Consider the following 11292-nt stretch of genomic DNA (forward strand, 5'->3'; position numbering starts at 1 on the left):
GGTTGCGAGGAATAGCCCTACTAACCTCTGATTAATGCGCCAGTGCCACTCGAAGAATGGCAGAGCCCATGGTGTGGCAGGATGTGACGTTAACCTTGTAAAGTTTTGAAAACATGCAGGGGGCGACGATCAGGTAGCAGCTGCGCATATCTCATTCAGGGGGACGCCTCTCAGCGCAGCCCAGGATGTGGCGACATATCACACGTTCTGGGACAGGGAGCTCTACACCCTTGTAGGCCTGAGCGATGATATCCACAACCCAGTGTGAAAGCCTCTACTTGGACAATGGAAGGCCTTTTGACTTCCCACCGAACCACAGAAACAGCTGGTCTGACTTCCTGTAGTGCTCCGAGGCTTGCATATAGTGTTTGAGGGAAGGGACTCAACACAGGACATTTGCTCGATCCTCCTCCGCATTCTGGAAAGGAAAGGCCGCCAGTTCGATGGCTTGATTGATGTGTAGGCCGCCAGTTCGGCCGCCAGTAGGCCGCCAGTTCGATGGCTTGATTGATGTGAAGGGATGATAAAACCGTAGGTAAAAAGGCTGTATTGGGCCATAAGGTCACGCCTAGGTCGTCTGCCTTCCATCGTAGGCAGACAGGACTCACAGAGAGCGTGTGGAACTCACTCACACGTTTCGCTGATGAAATAGCTAAGAGGAAAGCCATTTTCAGAGATAACAATTGTATGTCCATCTCCTCCGTATGCTCAAAGGGAGGTTGTGTCAAATCCTCCAATACTAGTGGCAGATCCCAGGATGCTCCGCGGACGGCCATGGAAGGATGCAGCCGGTGGACACCTTGTAAGAATTGGCAGATGATGTAGTGGGCCCCTGCCAATTTTCAATCGATGCATAAATGGTTAGCCGATATGGCTGAGGCATACATCTTCAAGGTAGAGGCAGAGCGACCTGAGACCAATAGTTTCTGAAGGAAGCTCAGTATAACAGGTACAGAGCAGGACACCGGTTCCTCCGCCCTATTAGAGCACCATTCGGTAAAGAGCTTCCAGCGACCAGCATACATCATCCTGGTTGATGGGACTCTGGCGTTCTGTAACGTCTCGATAATAGCAGGATTGCAGCCAATCTGTAGAGGGTTGGGCTCTTCAGAAGCCACACCCATAGCTGTAGTTGGTCTGGGATGCCATATCCTGACATCCAACTGTGAGAGCAGGTCCTGTCTGTGAGGGAGCTGCCAAGGTTCTTCCTCGGGAAGACTGAGGGTTGGAAACCAGGGTCTCGCTGGAAATCTGGGGGCTACAAGCAGCAGCCTGTGCTGAGCTTGAGAGACCCTGTGCAGCATTGCTAAGATCAGGGGGGTCAGATGGAAAGCATACAGTAGGCCCTCTGGCCATGTGTGGGCTAAGGCGTCCATGCCCAGGGGGCTTTTGGACTCTGACAGAGAGAACCAGCGGGAGCAGTGGGATGTTTGCTCTGAGGTGTGCTGGTCCAAACTGCTGCTATATCATCTTCACTACTTGCGGATGAAGTCTCCATTCCCCCAGGAGAGGCTTCTGGCATGATAAGAAGACCACCACCTCGTTTACCTTGCCTGGGAGATGAATGGCTCGTAGGGAGGCCAGATGTGCGGCCGAGGGCCCATGTCAGCAGTTGTTGGGCCACTTCTAGGGACCGTACAGAACTTGTTACCACTTGATGTTGATGTGGAACACTGTCGATGTATTGTCTGATCATATCAGGACATGTTTGTGTTTGAGAACCGACAGAAAGTGATTCAGGGCTAGGTAAACTGTCTGAAGTTCGAGCACATTGATGTGCTCTTTCCTCCAGCGGGGGCACCACTCTCCCCTTACAGATCTGTGTTGCCACACTGCTCCCCAGCCTGTTAGTGAAGTGTCGGTCGTCGCTACTTCTCGCCTTGCCAGAATTGATCCGAGAGGGACACCTGTAGTCAGGTAGGCACTTCCTCCACGGCCGCAGAGTAGAGTAGCATTCTCTTGTCACCCGTATTTTGGCGTTTCTGTCCCGCTTGGGGTCCAAGCAGAGGTTGTTGAACCACACTTGTAGTGGCCTTAAAGAGAGCAGGCCTAACGGTGTCAGCGCAGAGGCCGCCGCGAGCATGTCCATCAGTTGTTGGAACATTCGTACCTTCAACGCATTCAACTGGAATTTTTGCAGAAGAAGAAGAAGGCTGTCCACGCGCTGAGGTGTTATACATGCCCTCATAGTGTGGGAGTTCAGAGCCATGCCAATAAAGGTCACCTTCTGGCGTGGTGTTGCTTTTTTCGTTGTTCACAGTAAGACACAGTGTGGTGACGTGGTTCAGTGTCAGTGCTGTGCCCTCGGCCGCACACTCGCGAGAAGGTGTGCAGATGAGCCAGTTGTCGTTGTCACTTATTATTATTTGACCCTGCTGGTCATATATGAACATTTGGACATCCTGATGAACAATCTGGCCTTAAATGGCCATGTACTCTTATAGTCTCCACCCGGCACAGCCAGAAGAGGACTGGCCACCCCTCAGAGCCTGGTTCCTCTCTAGGTTTCTTCCTAGGTTCCTGCCTTTCTAGGGAGTTTTTCCTAGCCACGCGCTTCTACATCTGCAATGCTTGCTGTTTTGAGTTTTAGGCTGGGTTTCTGTATAGCACTTTGTGACATCTGCTGATGTAAAAAGGGCTTTATAAATACATTTCATTGATTGATATTTTGACAAGGTCAGCACCGGAGTGTGTGGCCAACACACACACACACACATTAGCTGGTGGGCTAAGTCAGCACAAGACAAGGAAGACCGATATCCTCTGATAAAAGGGATAAGTAGGGGAAAGCTGTCACACAGCCTTGGAGGGTGAATTTCACACTGACCCACAGGTCACAGACTGTTGGTGGCAGACTGACAATACACACAACTCAGAGTTTACCTTACACTACCGGGACCTGGGAAGATGCCATCCAAAGAACGGGAGCAGTGGAGCAGTCAACTTGCGAATATGGCTAAGCTAACTTTGCAAGAAGAAATAAGAGAGTGCATGGTCTGACGTACAGTTTTATCAAATCTTTTTGGGGACTATTGGTAAAATATAATTTAGTTTATTAACTATAGCTAACCCATTACTGTTCTCTTAATACATTTTATAATTTCACATGGGCAAGAGAGAAATAGTAGCTAGTTCGGTATATACCGTTTATTTTATATATTTCTGCAAAATGGCGATTTGCTTGCTAATGTTAGCTAGCTACTGTAGATCAATAAATCAGATTCTGCACATGCCAGAAAAATAGCAAACAGTAGCTAGCTAATCATTCAGGACAGTAATGCCCAGCCCGCCGATGTGGGTCAGGAGCATGTCTATGTCTGACAGGACCTGGGCCCTGGCCGGGGAACAAATCAGTCAATCGTCCACGTAATTTAGGATCAACAATCCTCGGGGCGTGAGAAGTGCCAGGACAACATCCATGAAATTGAAAGTGCGGGGTGCCAAGGAGAGGCCGAAGGGAAGAACCGTGAACTGTCGTTTGGGTGCAGGTGGGTGGCGACGGTCCGTATGCCTTGGACCCGGGGCCTGAGGAGGCGGCTTGAACCGTCTCAGGGTCTCCCGGTCCCTTCGAACCTTATCGGTCTGCTCCAGAATGTCATCAACCCCTGGGACAAACGTCAGCCCTGGGGTGATGGGGAGAGTGGCAAATGTTCTCTGGAGAGCAGCTGGCAGACGGGATTGGGTCAGCCAGAGACGTCCATGGCGCGGGCCACATCCCTCTGGAACAGGGAAAGCAGGCGTGCCCTCCTGCAGCCGGAGCAGCAGAGTCTGCAGGTAGACCTGCAGCAGCATGGCTGCATTGGTAAGGCGGCCAAGAGAGCAGAGGGACCCAAATGTGGCTTTCAAGTCTGTATCAAAGACTCTGGGAGGGTCAGTTTTCAGTTCTGGGTTCCGCCCTATAATCTTCCAGTCCGGGAGGACCATGGCAGCGATCATGGTGTCCATGGTCGGGTACTCCCAGAGGCCGAGTGACTCTGCGCCCGCAACATAACTCCATGGTCCATTCTCTGCTGAGTCGGAAGCGCCCCCTGGAAGAGGCCCAGCTCTCCTGCAAGGCCGCACGGAACTCAGCAGAGATGGGGATAGATGGAGAGTCATCACTGTCCACCAGTTTGATGTCCAGTGCAGTGGCTACCCGAGTGAGTAGGCTCCTGATGGCCTGTCAGCCCCGCTCACGGTGGTGAACAGTGCCAGCATCATCCCCCAGGAACAGCCTATCACTGGCCAACAGGGAACAGCTGTCGTCGCCATTGAAGCTATCAACCTCCTGACACAGGGCATGCGCCCTCCGTTCAAGGTGGTCCCAGCGGTCCGACTCCTGCCCCCGTTCAGGACTGGCAGCAGATGGGCTCTGCCTGCGGTGGCTCCTGCCACGCTTCCTGGTAGGGGTACTGGGCCCAGTAGAGGGACTAACAGCTGGCTGGCACACCACTCCTGAGGGAGGGAGCTTGTCCCCAGCCTGAGCCCGAGCCTGGCCGACCCACTCGCGCATGGCCTCCAATCACGCCGGGCGCAGGCGTTCTGAGAACACCACACAAAATAGGCATCCAGTAGAGCGCTCCACCGCCCTCTCCACATGGCTTAAACCCAGGCAGTGCAAACACGAGGTATGCGGATCCCCAGGGGGGATGCCTACATCACACTTGCCATAAAGGGAAGCCATAAGCTCAGCCAAGCCAACAAGGCCATGGAGCAGGGGTCCGATGCCCTGGGAGAGCTTATGCCGTGACCCGCTTGGAGGAATAGGAACACAGTGAGGGATAAATGACCCAGTACCTCTGCAAAAAATGGGACCCGTGTGGGAAAGCAGGCAGACAAAAAAACTGCAACCAGGTAATGGATTTGATTGATTTGTTTTTTGTTTTACGCCAACTGCAATATTATCTAGCCGGTTTAATATCCAAGCAGTGAAAACAGCACCATATGATGGAGTAACTCTGTTAAGGAACTCCAAAGTTAATGTCTCAATGTAGTGGAAAGCCCACCATGATACTCTTACACTCTGCAGGGTAAAGAACAAGAAAAAAAACTTGCAGGGTAACTAGCAGAGAACAGCATGTTAAAGCAATTCACAACACACACATAGAACAAGCCAGTCGGCAAGTTGTGTAAGATAAATTATAGTTTGTGGCAGCAAGAACCACCATACTAATGGATGCACACAGAGTCGTAGTGTAACGCTAACGAAACCACGGGCGCAAAATACAGATCAACCGGCGCAGAGTGGCCAGCTTCTCCAGGCTGCAAACAGCCAGTGAGTATACTTCCACGCAATATATTACACTTACCAGTGACTTACCAAGCGAACTTCAGAAAGTTTGTACCTCAAACCATACGGACGTCCACCGAGAAAATGAAAGAGAACGTGTGTCGTCGCCATGGGGTCTATAAATAGGGGAGGTGTACACGGAAGTAAATCTGTAAATCCTCACCTCGGATGTATCCCTCCGCCGCAGAGTGATACCAATATATTGGAGTGGTCCAATATAGTGAAACAACCAATGGTGCGGGCAAGGTACCAATGGAGGGTACTAGGGATGGCAGGATAATTTTCCCTGCAGGAATGGAAGGACTGTTGTGGTACAGCTGTATTCCAAGTTGTTTCATCTCCACAGAGAACCTCCGCCCTCTCTTATTACTCTGCACACTGCAATGTAGTTTGAAGTAGTCCTTTAGATGTGGAGGTAGTGACTCCATGCCCTCCAACATTGGATCTTATTTTGTTCTACAAATTTTAAAGAGTATAGATGCATGATGAAATCACCATATAATTGTATAATCAATCCGACTGTTGTCTATTAGAAGTCAAAATGTGTGTTATTCCAATCTTTAAGATGATGACGTACTTGGTGTTGATGGCTCTTAGTCTTGTGGCATGCCTGCTTTGCATTTGGCGGTTGTTTTTTTGTGATTTTAACATATCATTTTCCAGGAACTGTATTCTCTTAAAAAAGTAACATCTGTAGGAGATTAACTTTGTGATATTTTGTTTCAATGTGTGTGCAATTAATCACTGTGGATGTTTTATTATTATTATTATTATTATTATTATACTATAGACCTCCTTCAATTGGATAATGGCCCCCTCCTGCATGACACCTGTGGTACATGCTGCTTCCTTTGACACCTGAGCTTCCTGTATGCTCGTGAGGATGCCTTCTGCCACCTCTGTCACCTGACAGACCACCTCCTGCAGACCACCTGAACTAAATTCAGCATCTGCTGCTTCTTCTGCTGGAGCTGGGTCTACGCTCGCTTTCTCACCTAAAACTCATATATCTGCTTCCCTGTCCTCTCCTTCAAAAATAGACAATTCAAGACTTTATACCTGTTGTATTGATATTAAACAATAACGATGCATTTTTAATTTCTACGAACTTTGTAGTTGGCTTACTTCTTTTTCGACTACGCCGTGCATCTGTTGCAGATTGAGGGGGTGGATTCCAGTAATTTATTCTGGTAGGTACTGCCTTTGAGGACAGTGTCTTCTGTGAACCCTGTTGAAAGAGACATTTTTACCAGAAAAGTTCAGTTTCATTTTACTGAAATGTATTTTATTGACAAAGATAGATGTCAGAATAAAACACTCTTCAAAGTGCTCGTCACACACAGCATAATGCCCTTTCTTCAGGTCCTCAAAGGACTTCTGCAGACTGATGTCCCTAATTGCAATAGTGTGTAATGTTCAAGCTCACATTTATTGAATTCACAAAAAATTGTGTCATTACAGGCTTTGTTTTCCATTTTATGGAAATATGACTCTCTCTCTACCATGGCATTTCTTAGTAAAATACTTCCAGTAAACTTTTTGCTAGCAATAATGGGAAATGGGAATTAACGTCTCCAAAACAGAGGGCCTTTTTATTAAAAGTACCTTTTGCCTATCACATAAAGGAGGATTAGATAGAGGCTGTGGTGATGGGCAGGCCAAAATTAGAAAGTGTAGCTGTATGGTATGGATTGTATGGATTGTATGGAGAATCCATGCAGATTTGGTTAATGAGGTGTTTAAATATCACTCTGGGATTGATTCCACAATCGGTGGTCTACATAGAGAAATACCTAGATAACATAATTGAAAGTAGACAATATTGGAGTGCAGCAGACGATCCAATGTTGAATATTGTTTAATTTAAAAACCACTCAGATGTGTGCATGTTGTTTCCTTTCCTGTACATTTGTCTGAATTCATCTCTATTTCCCCCCAAAAGGAGAGGATGTGAAAAAACTCCCCTTTCTCAATCAGAATCGCCTATTTCTTTTTTATTTTCCAAGTCCAGTTATTTTTTTCCTGGTCTATCTGTACTTCCAGAGTGCCACTGAAGGATTTCAAAGGCACTTTGGGATGGATTTTCCTGCAGCTAAAGTGCTGACTGCAGGCCTCTTTCTGGTTGGTAAGGGGACAGATTGCTCACGCTTCTCCCTCTCCTCTCCACTGCAGGTACTCTGGAAGGACACAAACATCCTCTCACTGCATGCATTTAGATAAGGAAGTATTCTAAAACATGCTGGAAAATGCATTAGCTTTCAGATATGTATACAGTATTACTTTGAATCACGACACAGGAATCCTCCTTGGGGGTGATGTGAAATAGCAGTGTTTTCTTCAACAGCTCAGACCTTCTCTACGGGAATTGTTGTGGTTTACTTTGACTAATGAGCCATGTGTTCTGTAGAGACAGAAGTAATTCTCTTTCCAATCTAATGTTGACATTAAAGATCGATGTGGTCTACTCATAATGATGTCCTCACAATCTGCCCCTGGGAGACGCTTTCAGTACGTCTATATTGTGTTGATAATAAGTGAACCTTATCACAACAGCTATCTATTGTTGGTAATTCAAAAAGATTCCTCAACGGAAAGGCAATATGGCTCAAACAATTACCATGCATTTCACTCTAATGGTTTTATCATAAAGAAGAAGCCAACATCACAGTGGAACAGTTTCATAAAAATGGTTTAAATTGACTTTGCATTGTTCATGCAAATGGCAGTTGCTATTGCTCTTCACTTGCCAAACATCACAATTCATGGACCATACAGAATCAGGATAGGCAGTAACATTACGTGCAAGTAAATTATTCCTATTTTTATAACATGTCATAACATATCAATTTCAACCTTACCCGATGTACTATCAATTATTCACCTGTTATTAATATGACTGATAAAATCAATATAAAACATTTAAACAAATGTTTTTTTTTAAGAATAGTCAGTATTTTTATCCAGTTCATATAAACATTCCATCTTCTCAAAAATATTTTTTTGCTTCCATAAGAGCATGTGTGCCAGAAAAAAAAACGGATCTCAAAACATTAATCGGTGCGCAATGTCAAAGCAGTCTTACAAACAAACAGAAAAAAGATACAAACATAAAGGACTGACAAAACATGCATCCTTTGAAAATAGAGATTCCCCATCAAGGGCTCTGCACCTCCATATTCTCTATTAAGGTGTCTTTCTTCAAGAACTTCAGGTTACGGATGGACCTCCACACCCCCACATAACTGTCACTCACAGACTGGCTGGCCCGGTTCTCGCTATGGAAGGCCTCTCTCTGGAGTTCTACAAACTCCATACTGTTGCTGGTGTCTTGAGGTGGGTTGTCACTGAGGCGCTGATCGTTGAGTAGGTGCTCCTGTGTGGGGAAAGATCCTTCGATCGATCCTCCGTCAGACCCTCTGCGACCATTGGGCAGGGGCTCCAGGTCTCCGTTGGGTGGCTTCTTCTCAATGTAAGGCTGTCCAGGCAGAGTTTCGTCCTTGCTTTGCTCCTCCAGGTCCTGGTAGAGGGTCTTCCTCCTGGTCTCAAAGTACTTGACGATACAGTAGGTGATGGAACCCACCGTGTTGACCACCACGCCGGCTACAAACAGCCTGGTGGGCTCCACGTCGCTGAAGGCCACCATGCCCACTGTGATGGTGGCGATGCTCTTTACCACGCCCACGAAGCTGGTGGTGACGGCCGAGTTGATATAGGTACATTGCAGCGTGGTGAAGTTCATGGCACAGCCGATGAGGATGCAGATGGAGAAGATGCCAGAGATGAAGGGGTTACTCCAGCCCGTGTAGCTCCACATGTTGATGGAGTCCATGCTGACGATGGAGCAGATTAAGAGAACTGGGGAGGCCATGATGGCGATGGAGTACTGGGCCGTGAGGGGGCCATATTCACTGTCTATGCTGGTCTTCTGGATCAGGACCAGGTAGGAGGCGTGGATGATCACAGCCAGGGTGCCCGTCACGTAGCCAAACGGATCACCCATCACGTCACCAGACCCTGAGTAAACACAGACACCGTGTCACAATAAGAACCGCAGTGGTGAGAATAGCAAAATAAATGTGATTATTTTTTTCTCAAAACTTCCTTATTGTAAAATTATCCAGTGTTTAATCAGCTGTCTGAATGTTAAATATAACACTTTTTCAGTCTATATGGGTCCACACTTTACTAACACTTTGCTTAGAGCTAATGCTATTACACTTTCTCAGTGTTAGAGAATTAACCCCTGTAGTGTTGCAGTAACTCGTTTTTGGGTGTTGCTTTAACACTGTAGGGTGTAAAGCCTTATTTGCATATTTCCCAGTGTGCCTTTCCATGAATTGTGGAGTTACCAGTACCATCCATGACTGTGTTTGATAGTGACAGAAACATGGTTATTGCATTCCATAGCATTCAGTCCTGTAGCCTTCATCAAGTCAGTGCCTGTGTGAATATGTTATCATTGAAATTAAACTCTTTATGGCAACACATTACACATATCATAAGACCTTACTCTGACGGCCTAGTTTGACCCTAACGCAGTGGTCTGAAACTCCTTGTTTGGAGGCCAAATCAGGCAAGTTTTTGCTGGCTTGCAAAGTGATATGTAATTCCTATTGGAATCTATCCAGAGTGGCTGAGGATATCCAACAATTTGAACTTCTAATCACCTGCAATCTGCATTCAGAATGACTGCCAAGGTAAGGAAGATAGCTCAATGAGACTACCTAAACCATTTAAACTGGAATAACCATCTCAGTAACGGGTGTGATAAGTCCAACTCCACAGATTTAATTTAACTATTGAATCAAGTCTAGAAATTTTACACTGAAAAATCAACACTAGGTAACACTGGCCAATTTGCTGTGCGGATGTAATGGCTCTTCTGAAAGTTATTCTAAAGTAGTGTGGAGACATCTTTAACACATCCTATCCATTTGATGGTGCAATGGGGACAGAGCAAGGTGGTGAATTTTCCTCACAGTATCAGCAACATTCAGAACTTCTGCATCTGTATACTTTACAATGGCACCTTTTTAGAAAACACTTATCCCTTTTTTAACTTGTTTTTTTTTGTAATCCCCAGTAGGCAAAAACTGGTTGAATCAACAGTTTCCACGTCATAAAAAAAAAAAAAACGATATACATATGTGATGACATTGAATCAACGTAGAAAACGGATTGGATTTGCAAAAAGTAATCAACTGAAAAGGGAATTTAGATTTTTTAAATATATATCTAAATCCAATGACATAGTGACTTGTGTTTTACTTGAACTCAAGTTAGTTGAGAACTCAACAAGACTTAAATCACAACAAAACCTTGAAATGACGTCTGTGCCCAGTGGGCCGGTTGGTGTATTTGTAATATTGGCTCTAGGATGAATGATCGCTTGTATGCAGTAGTTTGAAGCCCATACACTCACCACTTTCAACTGCGTAATATGCACCATATGGATAGGCAATTTAGAATAAATCATGTTTCGTTCCTACTTAACTTGATGTATAAGTATGATATAATAATACGTGTAATTTTACCAGCTAAAGCTGCTCCTCCAGTAGTGATGAGCACCGCCGTTATGACCCCCACTGATGGGGTTCCGTTCTTCAGAATGCACACGCCGATACCCAGGGTGGCCAACGGTAGACAACGTTTGAAAACCACATACATGGGTAGACTCAGTCCTCTGAGAGACCATAGTGTTAGAGTGGACTGTAATGTGGACAGAATACAAACACCTCCGAAGACTTTGGCTAGTTGAAGGCTGAACGGAGGTATGTCTACTTTGCCCAGTCTCCTCAGTATCTCCAGTGTAACCGCCGCCAGCGTGCTGGTGAGGCACTGGATGAGAGTGAGGTAGTTGAAGTTATAAGTCGTGATGAGAAATTTTAGCAAAATGTTCAACGATCCCGAGAAAAATCCATGAGCAACAGCGACGGAGATACCAAGTAAACGACCTTTACAAACTTCCATGGTTGCCTTGAATTTCCCTTTACGCAAGAGCAAGACAGGGGAGATAACGGCGA

At 46.1% G+C, this 11292-nt stretch overlaps 1 protein-coding gene across 1 annotated transcript; it reads right to left on the minus strand.

The window, feature by feature from the left end:
• Positions 1-7111: 7111 nt before the first annotated feature.
• LOC120019511 (solute carrier family 35 member D3) lies at positions 7112-11292 on the minus strand. Its single transcript, XM_038962807.1, has 2 exons — positions 10804-11292; positions 7112-9283 (listed from the first exon to the last, which is right to left on the minus strand). The coding sequence occupies exons 1-2, from the start codon at positions 11237-11239 to the stop codon at positions 8424-8426; spliced, it is 1296 nt and encodes a 431-aa protein (XP_038818735.1). The 5' UTR covers positions 11240-11292; the 3' UTR covers positions 7112-8423.

This window comes from Salvelinus namaycush, chromosome 24, assembly GCF_016432855.1.
Source record: "Salvelinus namaycush isolate Seneca chromosome 24, SaNama_1.0, whole genome shotgun sequence".
Lineage (NCBI taxonomy): Eukaryota > Metazoa > Chordata > Actinopteri > Salmoniformes > Salmonidae > Salvelinus > Salvelinus namaycush.